Raw genomic sequence first — 15,583 nt, 5'->3', positions numbered from 1 at the left:
GGACATGAAGGAGAGACCGTTATAATCAGTGAACATATGGGGAATTCAACAGAGACATGAAAACCTTGAAACAAAGGGAAATTCTGAAACTGTAAAGTACAGTATTCAAAGTGAAAATCTCACTGGTGTGTGTAATAGCCAACTGGAGACCCTGAAAGAAAAATTAATCACTTGAATACAGATTAACAGAAACTATCTTATCCAGAGAATAAAGGGGGGAAAATTTTTAATGGAGAGATCCTCAGTGACCTGTGGGACAAAATCAAATGGTCTAACATGCATATAGTTGGAGCCCAGGAGGAAGAAGAGAAAGAAAATGAAGCAGGAAAAAATATTTGAAGAAATAATGGCTGAATAGTCTTTCCACTTGGTGAGGAACATCAACTTACACAGTCAGGAAGCTCAGTGAACTCCCAACAATATAAATCCAAAGGCAACGTCATAGATACATCCTAGAAATCCCTGGATACATCCAAGAAAAGTTGCTGAAAATAAAAGATAACCCCCAAAGTCTTAAAAGACAAATTACAAATACAGGGAACACTTGAATTCTCATGAGTACTAGTGACAGTTAACTCCTTCTTGGCCTTCCAGCCTCATACTCTTTCTGCTTTCCAAAAAACACCTGAACATTATCATTAAAGTCCTAAAAGGCAAAAGAAACAAACAAAAACAAAAACAAAGGGGCTGATATCCAAGATCTATAAAGAACTCCTCAAACTCAACACTCAAAAAACAGATAATCATGTCAAAAAATGGGCAGAAGACATGAACACACACTTCTCCAATGAAGACATAAAATGGCTAACAGACAAGTGAAAATATGCTCATCATCACTAGCCATCAGGGAGATTCAAGTCAAACATTGAGATACCACCTTATGCCAGTTAGAATTACCAAAATTAACAAGACAGGAAACAACATGTGTTGGAGAGGATGTAGAGAAAGGGGAACCCTCTTACACTTTTGGTGGGAATGCAAGTTGGTGCAGCCACTTTGGAAAACAGTGTGGAGATTCCTTAAGAAATTAAAAATAGAGCTACCCTATGACACTGCAATTGCACTACTGGGTATTTACCCCAAAGATACAGATGCACTGAAAAGAAGGGCCATATGTATCCCAGTGTTCATAGCAGCAATGGCCACAGTTGCCAAACTGTGGAAAGAGCCAAGATGCCCTTCAATGTATGAATGGATAAAGAAGATATGGTCCATATATACAATGGAGTATGATGCCTCCATCAGAAAGGATTTTTTGTATCAACATGGATGGGACTGGAGGAGATTATGCTGAGTGAAATAAGTCAAGCAGAGAGACTCAATTATCAGATGGTTTCACTTACTTATGGAGCATAAGTAATAACACAGAGAACATTGGAAGTTGGAGAGGAGAAGTTAGGGGAAATTGGAGGGGGAGACGAACCATGAGAAACTGTGGACTCTGAGAAACAAACTGAGGGTTTTGGAGGAGAGGGGGGTTAGGTGAGCCCGGTGGTGGGTATTAAGGAGGGCACATATTGCATGGAGCACTGGGTGTGGTGCATAAACAATGAATCTTGGAACACTGAAAAAAAATTAAAAATAAAAACAAAAACAAAAAAACCTGTCCACTCCAAATTCTAAATCAAGTGAAAATATCCTTCAAAAGCAAGAGTGAAATAAAAATATTTTCAGGTACATAAAAGCTAAGAGAAATTTCACCAACCAGTCTGCACTATAATAAATGCTAGTGGAATTTATTTAAGCTAAAAAGAGATTATACCTGATCTAAACTTGGATCTATAGGAGAAATGAAGAGCATCAGAAATGGTAAACATATAGGTCAATACAGAAGAGTATTGTTTTACCTTCTTTTAATTACTTTAAAACAAAACACATCCAACTAAAGAAGAAGAATAATTATAATGATATTAACAACATTTTATTATGGGAGTCATAATGTATGTTATTTTGTCGACAATATATGACTATTAGCACAAAGGACAGGGTTAGGTTTTTTTTCTATCCTCCCCCTCCTTCTCCTCCTTCTCCTCCTTATTATTCCTTATTATATTCCCTGCGCCATACCTTTCAACACTGTGACCTATTCACTCCATAAATGGAACCCTGTACTTCCCACTCCCTTTTAACTGTTTTGCCCATCTCCCAACCCCCTACCCTCTGGCACTATCAGTGTGTTCTCTATATTTATGGGTCTGTTTCTGCTTTTTAAAAAATCTGTTTGTTTGCTTTGTTTTTCAGATTCCACGTATAAATGAAATCATATGGTATTTGTCTTTCTCTGTCTTATTTCACTTAGCATAGATGTCCTCAGGTCTTTCCATGTTGTTACAAATGGCAAGATCTCATTCTTTTTTATGGCTGAGTAATATTATATATAATACACATACACACACACACACACACACTTTCATATCATATATACATACACCACATTTTCTTTACCTATTAACCTATGGATAGACATTTGGGCTGCTATGACAGGGATAGGATTAATGGAATTATATCATTGTAATGGACTTAAATTTTACATCAAGAGTTACCTTATTAACTCTAATGAATTGTCATAAATTAAGGATACAAATTATAATCCATAGAGGAACATTAAACAATACAAAGAAGAACTAAAAAAAATTCAATGAAGGAATAAAATGGAAGACTGAAAAATATTTGCCAGGTAAGAAGGTAGAAAGGAGGAAGAGAAGGTAAACAGTAAGAAAAAGGATTAGGCAAATAGAAAGCAAATGGCAAGACATAGACTTAAGCCCAATCATTGCAATAATTACAGTATTCAAGAACCAAATATACCATTTAAAAGAAAGAGATTGTCAGGATAAAAAGGCAAGACATTGCTATATGTTGTCCACAAGAGAGACATTTAAATATAGACACTATTATGAGCAAAATTGTGTCCCTTCCCCCAAACTCATACATTGAGGAGCTTAGAATGTGATGTACTTAGAGATAGGGTCTTTAAAAAGGTAATTAAATTAAAATGGGATTATTAAGGCAGCCTTAATCCAACAGGACTGATATCCTTATAAGAAGAGACCAGCATGAAGAAAACAGAGAAACATCAGTGTAAGGACATAACATGAAGGTGTCCATTTGTGAGCCTCAGAAGAAGAGAAGCCTCAGAAAAAATGCAAATCTGACACCTTGATCTTGGACATCTAGCTTCTGGAATTGTGAGAAAATACATTTCTGTTTTTTCAGCCACACATCCTATGCTATTTTGTTATGGCAGCCTTGTAAACTGATGCAGGCACAGATAGTTCTGAAGATAAAAGGATGAACTATGCTAGGCAAGCAGTAAGCAGAAGGAAGCTAATGTGGCTGAGTTCATGTCAGAGTAGGCTTCAGAACAAGGAATATTACCAGGGATGAAAGGGGATATGTCATAATGGTAAAGGAGTCAGTTCATCTGGACGACCACAATCCTAAATGTGTTTGACCTCATGACAGAGCTTTAAAAATAATGAAACCAACAGTGAGGGAATGAAAGGGAGAAATCCACAGCCACAGTTGGAGATTGTGACACCTTTCTCTGAGGATTTGGACAACTAGCATAATAGCAGTGAGGATACAGAAGATTTGAGTTACACTATCAGGTAACCTAATCTAGCTGACATTTGTAGACAATGGTCTGAAAAATGCTGAACAGATCTTCTTTCAAGGCACATAGTACTTTCTCCAATGTAGGGCCACAAAATAAATCTTGATAAGTTTCAAGGACTGGAATCTTCTCTGAAATATACTCTGTCTACCACAAAAGAATTAAGTTAGAAATGCAGAATAAGGGGCTCCTGGGTGGCTCAGTTGGCTAAGTGTCTGCCTTCAGCTCAGGTCATGATCCCAGTGTCCTGTGATAGAGCCCCATGTCAGGTTCCCTGCTCAGCTGGGAGCCTGCTTCTGCCCCTCCCTCTGCCCCGGCTTCCTGCTCATGCTAGCTCTCTCTCTCAAGTAAATAAATAATTTTTTTAAAGTAAGAAATCCAGAATAATAAGCTATTGAGAAAATCCTCAGATATTTGGAACTTATACAGAATACTCCTAAATAATCTATTAGCCAAAAAATAAAATCACATTGGAAATGAGAAACTACTTCAAATTCAATGATAATAGGACATGTCAGATTTTGGGAGAGATAGCTAATGAAGGCAATCCATAGCTTTAAATACTCCTACTTTAAAAAGAAAGCTCTAACATCAATTATCTGTGTTTTTGTCTTAAGAAATTAGAAAAGGATAAGGAAATTAAATCTGGAAGGAAAGATATTAAGTAAAATTGGAAGGTAAAATAAAGATCTTATTAGGTAAAGGTAAAATAAAGATATTTTAAATAAAGATATAAAGAAGGTAAAATAAAGATATTAAATTAAATTGGAAAGAAAGGTAAGAGCAGAACTCCATGAAACAGAAAATGGGCTAATAGAAAAAACTGAGAAAACAAAAAATTAGTTCTAGAAAATTATATACTCAAACTAAGAATGATTAGGGAAAACAAGAAAGAGGAATGAAAGAGGGACATCCCTATAGATTCTATAGCTATTAAAGGGAAATAAGGCAATTCTATGAACAATCTTTTTATCAGTGATTTCACCAAAAAGCAAATTCCTTGAAAAATACAACTTACCAAAAATGGCACTAGAAGAAATGGAAAATATAAGTAACTCATGGCTGGGTGATGGACACTGGGGAGGATATGTGCTATGGTGAGAAAATAATTAAATTAATTTTTAAAATTATCTAAAGGACAACTCCAGCCCCAGTTGATGTCATTAGTGAGTTTTATCAACAACTTTATTTTTTTATTTTATTTTCAAAGATTTATTTATTTGAGAGAGAGAGAGAGTATAAGCAGGGGGAGGGGAAAAGGGAGAGAGAGAATCCCAAGCAGACTCCTGGCTGAATGCAGAGCCTGATGTGGGGCTTATCCCAGGACCTCAAGATCATGACCTGAGCTGAAATTGGGAGATGGATACTTAACCTACTAAGTCATCCAGGGGCCTCTTATCAACTATTTCAAAGAAGAAATAATAGTAGTCTTACATAAGCTCTTTCAGAAAAAGAGTGTAGATACCCCTTAATTTGTTTTATGAGATCAGCATAACTGGTACCAAAACCTAATGAAGACATTTAAAAGAAAAGAAAATAACAAATGGACATTCTTCATGAATGCAAAATCCTGTACAAAATATTTGGAAATCAAATCAAAGGATATATAAAAAGGATAGTACATCATGATCAAGTAGGATTTCCCCAAAAATGTGTTAGCTTAACATGTGGATAACATTCATGTGAATTAGCCCATTAAAAAATAAAGGGAAAAAGTAAACAATCATCTCAGGTGCAGAAAAGCATTTGACAAAAGTTAACATCCTCTCATGATAAAAAGTGTGCAGTCCATGAATAGCAGGGAAGTTCTTCAACCTGAAAAAGATAATCATGATAAACTACAGCAATATACCTACTGTTGAAATGTTGAACACTTTCCTCCTAAGATTGGGAACAAGGCAAACATTCTGCTCTCACTATTTAACACTGTCCTGGCCTGTCCTATAAAGCAAGAAAAAGAGCTACAAATGAGAAAAAAAGAGTAAAAAATGTCTTATTTACAGACAAAATGATATGATTGAAATACTCAATGGTGTTAAATTGAACTATAAATTCAGTTCAATCCCAAATACAATCCTAGCAGCTTTATTTGTAGAAATTAATAAGCTGTTTTCAATATTGAAGTGGAAAAGCAAAGGACCTAGATAAAGAAAAGAAGAACCTTGAAGAGTCAGGTTGGAGGACTCAGGCTACCTGATTTCAAGACATTATGAAGCTAGAATAATACAGACTGTGTGGTATCAATATATAAATAAACAAATTGATCAATGAAAAATAATGGAGTGTCTAGAAATAGACCCACCAAAAGATGTTGGATTCATTTTTGTTAAAAGTGCCAAGGCAATTCAGTGGTAATAGGAAGAGTTTTTCATCAAATGGTGTTGTAACTGAATCAACATATGAAAAAAAATGAACTTCAACCCTAACTTCACCCCATGTACAATAACTAACCCTAAATATATAATGTAAAACAATAAAGCATAGGAGAACCTCTTTGAAGTTTGGGGGGTACACGATAATTTTTTAGGACATGAAAGCACTAATCATCCAAGAAAAAAGTTGATAAATTGATCTTCATCAAAATTAAAATTTCTGCTAATTAAAAAATACTATGAAGAAAATGAATAAACAAATCACAGGTTGGCAAAAGTTATCCAGTCTGCATCCAGAGTATATAAAGAATTGCTATCAGCTGATAATAGAAAAGACAAATATAGTTTTAAATGGACAAAATGCTTAAACACACTTGCAAATAAAGAATGGCACATAAGGACATGAATATGCACTTCACATCAGAGTCAGCAGGGAAATGCAACTTAAAATTACAGTGATATACCATTTCATACCCCCCGGAATGACTAAAATTAAAAGACACAAAATGTTGACTATGATGTGGAGCAACTGAAACTCTCATACGTTGCTGGTGGGAGCATAACATGGGGCAGTACCTCAGAAAACCATTTGATGATTTTGTAAAAAGTTAAGCACACACTGGGGCACCTGGGTGGCATAGTCTGACTCTTGGTTTTGGCTCAGGATGTGATCTCACTGTCGTGAGATTGAGCCCTGTGCTGAGCTCCGTGCTTAGTGTGGAGTCCGGTTGAGTTTCTCTCTCCTTCTCTCTTTGCCCCTCCCCTCCAACAGCACGTGCTCTTAATCTCTCTCCCTCTCTCTCTGTCTCTCTCTGTCTCTCTCAAATAAATAAATCCTTTTTTAAAGAAAAATTAAGCGTAGGAAGAAAACACCACTGACATTCCAGCAAACTCTGTAGAGATACCTACTGTGTGGCACCCTTTTACATCACTACACAGGACAAATACTTAAAATCCCCATCTCAACCAGTTATATTTGAATTTCTCACCTGGTTCAAAAGTTCAGCTCTAGGTAAGGGAAGGTGTCCTCCAAAAAGATCCATGAGCATCTGTGCTAGAATACAGAAGAAACCACTGTAGCTTTAAGCCAGCATCTTCTCATTCATGCTCTATCCATAAAAACCTGTGTGCTAAAGAAGACATCCAGATGGCCAACAGACACATGAAAAAGTGCTCCATATCACTCGGCATCAGGGAAATACAAATCAAAACCACCATGAGATATCACCTCACACCAGTCAGAATGGCTAAAATGAACAAGTCAGGAAATGACAGATGCTGGCGAGGATGCAGAGAAAGGGGAACCCTCCTACACTGTTGGTGGGAATGCAAGCTGGTGCAACCACTCTGGAAAACAGCATGGAGGTTCCTCAAAATGTTGAAGATAGAACTACCCTATGACCCTGCAATTGCACTGCTGGGTATTTACCCTAAAGATACAAACGTAGTGATCCGAAGGGGCACGTGCACCCGAATGTTTATAGCAGCAATGTCTACAATAGCCAAACTATGGAAAGAACCTAGATGTCCATCTACAGACGAATGGATAAAGAAGATGTGGTATATATACACAATGGAATACTATGCAGCCATCAAAAGAAGTGAAATCTTGCCATTTGCGATGACGTGGATGGAACTAGAGGGTATCATGCTTAGCGAAATAAGTCAATCGGAGAAAGACAACTATCACATGATCTCCCTGATATGAGGGAGAGGAGATGCAACATGGGGGGTTGAGGGGGTAGGAGAAGAGTAAATGAAACAAGATGGGATTGGGAGGGAGACAAACCATAAGTGTCTCTTAATCTCACAAAACAAACTGAGGGTTGATGCGGGGAGGGGGTTGGGAGAGGGGGTGGGGTTATGGATATTAGGGAGGGTATGTGCTATGGTGAGTGTTGTGAAGTGTGTAAACCTGGCGATTCGCAGATCTGTACCCCTGGGGATAAAAATATATGTTTATAAAGCTGTAAAAAAAAAAAAAAAAAGGATGAATACCCAAGTTTTGTAGCAACATGGACGGGACTGGAAGAGATTATGCTGAGTGAAATAAGTCAAGCAGAGAGAGTCAATTATCATATGGTTTCACTTATTTGTGGAGCATAACAAATAGCATGGAGGACAAGGGGAGATGGAGAGGAGAAGGGAGTTGAGGGAAATTGGAAGGGGAGGTGAACCATGAGAGACTATGGACTCTGAAAAAAGATCTGAGAATTTTGAAGGGGTGGGGGGTGGGAGGTTGGGGGCACCCGGTGGTGGGTATTGTAGAGGGCACGGATTGCATGGAGCACTGGGTGTGGTGCAAAAATAATGAATATTGTTATGCTGAAAAAATAAAAAAATTATTAAAAAAAAAAAAACCTGTGTGCTACCCTGCGGTGTATCCCTAGGACAGCCAGTCAAAGACATGAGCCTGCTTTGAAAAGTGTCAAGTACTGTATTCAAGTAAAGTATTATTATTTCACTATTTTTTTCATCTGCAGGAAGTGTTGTGAATTTAGACCAGAGAGGCTTCTTTTTTTAAATTAATTTCTTTTCAGTGTAACAGAATTCATTGTTTATGCACCACACCCAGTGCTCCATGCAATCCGTGCCCTCCATAATACCCACCACCAGGCTCCCCTAACCTCCCACCCTCCGCCCCTTCAAAACCCTCAGATTGTTTTTCAGAGTCCATAGTCTCTCATGGTTCATCTCCCCCTCCAATTTCCCCCAACTCCCTTCTCCTCTCCATCTCCCCATGTCCTCCATGTTATTTGTTATGCTCCACAAATAAGTGAAACCATATGATAATTGACTCTCTCTGCTTGACTTATTTCACTCACCATAGTCTCTTCCAGTCCTGTCCATGTTGATGCAAAAGTTGGGTATTCATCCTTTCTGATGGAGGAATAATACTCCATAGTGTATATGGACCACATCTTCCTTATTCATTCGTCCATTGAAGGGCATCTTGGTTCTTTCCACAGTTTGGTGACTGTGGCCATTGCTGCTATGAACATTGGGGTACAGATGGCCCTTCTTTCACTACATCTGTATCTTTGGGGTAAATACCCAGTAGTGCAATTGCAGGGTCATAGGGAAGCTCTATTTTTAATTCAGAGAGGCCTATTTTTCAGAGCCCCAAGGACTAATTAAGCCCCATAACCAACTCCAAGCTCTCAGCCATTTTTGTTTGTTTGTTTTTAAAGATTTTATTTATTTATTTGACAGAGATCACAAGTAGGCAGAGAGGCAGGCAGAGAGAAGGGGGAAGCAGGCTCCCTGCCGAGCAGAGAGCCAGATTCGGGGCTTGATCCCAGGACCCTGGGATCATGACCTGAGCTGAAGGCAGAGTCTTAACCCACTGAGCCACCGAGGTGCCCCTCTCAGTCGTTTTAACAGCCAATCATTAAGCACCCACTAAAACCTTTGGGCTCCAGCTGAATCCTAATTGTGCAGTAACACTTAGAACTGTGTGTCAGGTTACATTCTTAAATCCAAGGAAGATACTTCTCACCCCACTCCCTGCCATGGGAACTCCCTTCTCCCAGCCCCAGGTGGTCATGTCATTCCCAGCCCTGGATCTTTTGTGATTTGCACCTCTCTGTCTTCAAAGGATTGAAGTGCCCGTTAAGGAGGGAAGTGACCCGCAACCTCCACTGCACTCTTTGCTGAAGGAGAAGACGCCAGAAATCCAGCATCTACAGGAGGAGTGGCAAAGCCAGAAGGCTAGATTGCAGGCCAAGGTAGGACAGCCATGGTGGGGAGATGCCCTCCTGCTGGTGGAACCCCGCCTCCTTCTCCTCCTTCCAGACAATGTTGGAAATACATACAGAACCTGAGTCATGTCTGGGCTGGGAGGGCATTCCAGGTCAGGACAAGGTAGGATTCTTGGTTCTCTGTATTCATTCATTTATTTAATAACTCCTGTGGCCCATGAGCACCTCCTATGAGCTAGGAACCTTCTAGAAACTTGGGGTACATTAGTGAACAAACTCAGGCAAATTCCTGCATTACAGCACTTGTATTATAGCAGAGGAAGTGGGAACAGACCCAAAATACCAGACATAAGAAAGAAGTAAAGCGCATAGCATATTAGAGGATGATCAGTTTTTAGGAAAAAGGAAAAACAGAACAAGGTCAAAAGGATTGAGAGGCTATCTGGTCATGGGGGAGTGGGTGTAATACTCAAGGGAGTTATCAGGGAAGGCTTTAAGGGTCCCCTCTTCAATGTGTCTTGGATGGCTTGCATCTCAACCCATCCGCCCTTCTGACCTGACATTCGTGGCTCTAGCTGAGAAGCCCCCAGAAGACTGGCCATCACAGGTTTTTCAAGGTTACAGCACTCCCCTTCAGAGTTCCCTTAGATAGAGGAGGTTCAGCTGGGTTGAGGAGATGTCCAGTGCACTTACTTGTTTTCAAGTCCCTCAGGAAGGGAAGGGGGAGGGAGAGGGCACAGCCTGAGGGCAGGATGCCATGGGGGGGCAGGTCTCCCAGATGCAGCAGGCTCTGGAGCAGTGCGCCAGCACCTACAGGGAGGACCTGCAGGAGCTCAAGCAACTCTCCGACCACGAAAGGGAGAAGCTGCAGCATGAGCTCCAGGAGACCATTCAGCAGAACCAGGCTGTGAAAGCCCAGCTCGAGGCCTCCCACCAGCGAGCCCTGCGCATGCTTGAGAAGGCCAAAAATCAAGAACTCAAGGTAAGAGGGAGAATTAGGAAGTCCACTACTTACTGAGCCCTTGCCGTGGAAGCATCTGTCATGCGCTAGACAGGGTGCATTTTGTACATGATCTCTAATCCCTACATGAATCTTCCAGGGTCACTATTATCACATTCCCTTCTTCCAGATGAGGAAAAATGCTCAGAGGGATTCAGTAAGTTGCTCAGGGTCACACAGCTAGGATATGGCCATGCAAGGATTCACACTTAGGTCTGTTTGGCTACTTGTACTGCGTCTCCCTATTTCTATGTGACCTTGATAACATAAAAACAGCTTTATGACTTGGGCAATGTTGTGCACGATGCATGCTGGGGGGTCGGACTCGCCTGGGAGACAAAAACAGAGAGGGCAAGTTGGAAAGTTGGGACAAACAGGTCAAGTGCACCGTGATGTGTAATCCAGCAGGAGCAGGTTTCGTCCATCTCCTACCTTCTACTTTCCCAGAAGGCCTTTGCTCCTGCTCCCTCGGGAGCTGGGACTCCCACTATGACTGTCACAACACACTGTCTTCCCCAGTTATAGCAGTCTTTATGCTCTATCTAATGACTTCCTTATATCATCAGATCTGCCGCCTGAACCTGCTTGGGGCCAAGAAACATCTGTGTCTGTTCAGACCCTGAATCTCTTCCTAGTTCAGGATAGCTCCTTAGAAAATGGTCTCACTGAATTACAGTTTCAAGTTTAATTTCCCCTTCTATACACTGGGGGTATTGAAATCCACCTCTTTGAGATGTCCATGAATAATTGGAAAAAATGGATTTCTGGTTTTAAGGTGACAGAATAAAGGCTTTTGAATCCTTTCTTATTGGAAACCATCCAGGAAACAATAAGGAAACACAAAGCTGAAGCATATTCCTATTCCAGATAAAGCAGGAGGCATCTGTGCCCTTGAGCCCCACTACATGAGTACAGGACAGAAATGAGGAAATAGCATGTGGCCTTACAGAGTGGAGAAGCTTGAGCCAAAGTACCTGCAGAGAGAGGATGAGAATCAAGCTGATTCCATGGCAGAGCTCAGAAAGGCTCAGGAATTGGAGGTAGCAGTTATCACAGAGGCAAGAGTGAGATGAGGAATATGACTGACATAGAATGTCACATTCCCAGCTCAGCCAGCACAGGCAAGCAATTAGCTTTCCCTTATTTAAAGACAAGAGATGGGGTGGGGGGAAATCCCTGGATAAACTGAGCCAGAGAGACTCTGATTTAGGAAATATGATTCACAGGGGCTGGGATGAAGCTTGGGTCTGAGAATAGGTTCAGGTGAAAATCTGTATACTGAGCTATTCATTGGACTACTGCCACCTCTCTGTGGTCCTCAGAAGTGCATTCTTCTGCTCAGCTCCAGAAGTCAAACAGCTAGAACTTAAACCTTCCTAAGTAGGAGACTGGAGAATGTTCTCTGGGGAAATTAAACCATCCTAGAGAAAAGACCTAGATTCTCACATTTGTGGACTTCCAGTAAAATCGCTGGCTGGCCATCTGGTCACCCTCCAGAGGAGCCCAGCACCCAACGGACCCTCTTCCAAGTAGCTCCATCTCAGTGTTCCATCTTTAATAAGAAAGCACAGCAATTACTAAACTTTTTAGGGAAGCCTCTAACATGGAAGTTGGGATCCAAAATAACTGGGGGAGAAGGAACAGACTCAGAAGAAATGGCTAATGCAGTCAGCAGAAAGAAAAAAAAAAAGCTTCGATGATTATCAATCTCCTCAAAATTAGAAGATGTTTGCATCCGTGAAAGAACAACATGCTGTTTGTAAAGGAGGGGCAATTGGGTTAAGGAAGAGCTCTTTAGATAAAAAATATGATCACAGGAATTCTAAAAGTCAGGAAATTACTTGAAATGGAAAAAATGAAGAAACCTTCCAGAAACCAAAAGAAAAAAAATAAAACAAAACAGTGAAATGGGTGTTTGGAGAGAAGGAACACAAAGTGTAGAGTCACAACTGGGAAGCTCATATATAACAATTGGGAGTTCCAGAAAGAGATAAAGGAGGGGAAAGTATTTTCTTTGTTTTTTTTTTTTAAATTTATTTGTATTGTTTTTATTAGGATATAATGTATTATTTGCCCCAGGGGTACAGGACTATGAATCATCAAGCTTACACACTTCACAGCACTCACCATAGCACATACCCTCCCCAATGTCCATAACCCAACCACCCTCTCCTTACCCCCCCACCCCCAGAAACCCTCAGTTTGTTTTGTGAGATTAAGAGTCTCTTATGGTTTCTCTCCCTCCCGATCCCATCTTGTTTCATTTTTTCCTTCCTTACCTCCCAAACCCCCAACTCTGCCCCTCAAACTCCTCATATCAGGGAGATCACGTGATAATTGTCTTTCTCTAATTGGCTTATTTCACTCAGCATAATACCCTCTAGTTCCAACCACATCGTGACAAATGACAAGATTTCATTTCGTTTGATGGCTGCATAGTATTCCGTTGTGTATATATACCACCTCTTCTGTATCCATTCATCTGTTGATGGACATCTAGGTTCTTTCCATAGCTTGGCTATTGTGGACATTGCTGCTATGAACATTCGGGTGCACGTGCCCCTTCAGATCATTACATTTGTATCTTTAGGGTAAATACCCAGCAGTGCAATTGCTGGGTCATAGGGTAGCTCTATTTCCGACTTTGTGAGGAACCTCCATGCTGTTTTCCAGAGTGGTTGCACCAGCTTGCATTCCCACCAACTGTATAGGAGGGTTCCCCTTTCTCCACATCCTCTCCAACATCTATCATTTCCTGACTTAATTTTAGCCATTCTGACTGGTGTGAGGTGGTATCTCATTGTGGTTTTGATTTGTATTTCCCTGATGCCAAGTGACGTTGAGGACTTTTTCATGTGTCATCTGGATGTCTTCTTTGCAGAATATCTATTCATGTCCTCTGCCCGTTTCTTGATTGGATTATTCTTTGGGTGTTGAGCTTGAGAAGTTCTTCATAGATTTTGGATACTATCCCTTTATTTGATATGTCATTTGTGAATATCTTCTCCTATTCTGTTAGTTGTCTTTTGGTTTTGTTAACTGTTCCCTTTGCTGTGCAAAAGCTTCTGATCTTGATGAAGTCCCAATAGTTCATTTTTGCCCTTGCTTCCCTTCCTTTGGTGATGTTTCTAGGAAGAAGTTGCTGCAGCTGAGGTCGAAAAGGTTGCTGCCTGTGTTCTCCTCAAGGATTTTGATGGATTCCTGTCTCACATTGAGGTCTTTCTTCCACTTTGAGTCTATTTTTGTGTATGGTGTAAGGAAATTGTTCAGTTTCATTCTTCTGTGTGTGTCTGTCCAATTTTCCCAACACCATTAATTGAAGAGACTGTCTTTTTTCCATTGGACATTTTTTCCTGCTTTGTTGAGGATTAGTTGACCATAGGGTTGAGGGTCTATTTCTGGGCTCTCTATTCTGTTCCTTTGATCTATGTGTCTGTTTTTGTGCCGCTACCATACTGTCTTGATGATGACAGCTTTGTAATGGAGCTTGAAGTCCAGAATTGTGATGCCACCAACTTTGGCTTTCTTTCTCAACATTCCTCTGGCTATTCGGGGTCTTTTCTGGTTCCATATAAATTTTAGAATTATCTGTTCCATTTCTTTGAAAAAAAAATTGATGGTATTTTGATAAGGATTGCATTAAATGTGTACATTGCTTTAGGTAGCATGGACATTTTCACAGTATTTGTTCTTCCAATCCATGAGCATGGAAAGTTTTTCCATTTCTTTGTGTCTTCCTCAATTCCTTTCATGAATACTTTATAGTTTTCTGAGTACAGATTCTTTACCTCTTTGGTTAAGTTTATTCCTAGGTATCTTATGGTTTTAGGTGTAATTGTAAATGGGATTGACTCCTTAATTTTTCTTTCTTCTGTCTTGCTGTTGGTGTATAGAAATGCAACTGATTTCCATGCATTGATTTTATATCCTGACACTTTACTGAATTCCTGTACAAGTTCTAGCAGTTTTGGAGTGGAGTCTTTTTGGGTTTTTCACATAAAGTATCATATCATCTGCAAAGAGTGATAGTTTAACTTCTTTGCTGATTCAGATGTCTTTTATTTCTTTTTGTTGTCTGATTGCTGAGGCAAGGACTTCTAGTACTATATTGAAGAGCAGTGGTGATAGTGAACATCCTTGCCGTGTTCCTGACCTTAGGGGAAAAGCTCTCAGTTTTTCCCCATTGAGAATTATATTTGCTGTGGGTTTTTCATAGATGGCTTTGATGATATTGAGGTATGTACCCTCTATGCCTACACTGTGAAGAGTTTTGATCAAGAAAGGATGGTGTACTTTGTCAAATGCTTTTTCAGCATCTATTAAGGATATCATATGATTCTTGTTCTTTCTTTTATTAATGTATTGTATCACATTGATTGTTTGATTTGTGGATGTTGAACCAACCTTGTAGCCCTGTAATAAACCCACTTGGTCATGGTGAATAATCCTTTTAATGTGCTGTTGGATCCTATTGGCTAGTATTTTGGTGAGAATTTTCACATCTGTGTTCATCAAGGCTATTGTTCTGTAATTCTCCTTTTTGATGGGATCTTTGGTTTTGGGATCAAGGTAATGCTGGCCTCATAAAATGAGTTTGGAAGTTTTCCTTCCATTTCTGTTTTTTGGAACACTTTCAGGAGAATAGGTATTAATTCTTAAAATGTTTGGTAGAATTCCCCTGGGAAGCCATTTGGCCCTGGGCTCTTGTTTGTTGGGAGAGTTCTGATGACTGCTTCAATCTCCTTACTGGTTATGGGTCTGTTCAGGTTTTCTATTGCTTCCTGTTTCAGTTTTGGTAGTTTATACGTTTTTAGGAATGCATTTCTTCCAGATTGTCAAATTTGCTGGCCTATAGTTGCCCATAATATGTTCTCATAATTGTTTGTATTTCTTA

At 39.9% G+C, this 15,583-nt stretch overlaps 1 protein-coding gene across 2 annotated transcripts in view; it reads left to right on the top strand.

Moving 5' to 3' along the window:
• FAM184B (family with sequence similarity 184 member B) overlaps positions 1 to 15,583 on the top strand; it is a 194,762-nt gene that overhangs the window by 157,185 nt on the left and 21,994 nt on the right. For both annotated transcript variants that reach the window (XM_047718983.1, XM_047718984.1), the window contains exons 9-10: positions 9,587 to 9,716; positions 10,459 to 10,671. In XM_047718983.1, the coding sequence (XP_047574939.1) occupies positions 9,587 to 9,716; positions 10,459 to 10,671 (343 nt within the window). The remainder of the gene's footprint in view (positions 1 to 9,586; positions 9,717 to 10,458; positions 10,672 to 15,583) is intronic.

This window comes from Lutra lutra, chromosome 2, assembly GCF_902655055.1.
Source record: "Lutra lutra chromosome 2, mLutLut1.2, whole genome shotgun sequence".
Taxonomy (NCBI): Eukaryota; Metazoa; Chordata; class Mammalia; order Carnivora; family Mustelidae; genus Lutra; species Lutra lutra.
This window is presented reverse-complemented; position numbering and strand designations above follow the sequence as displayed.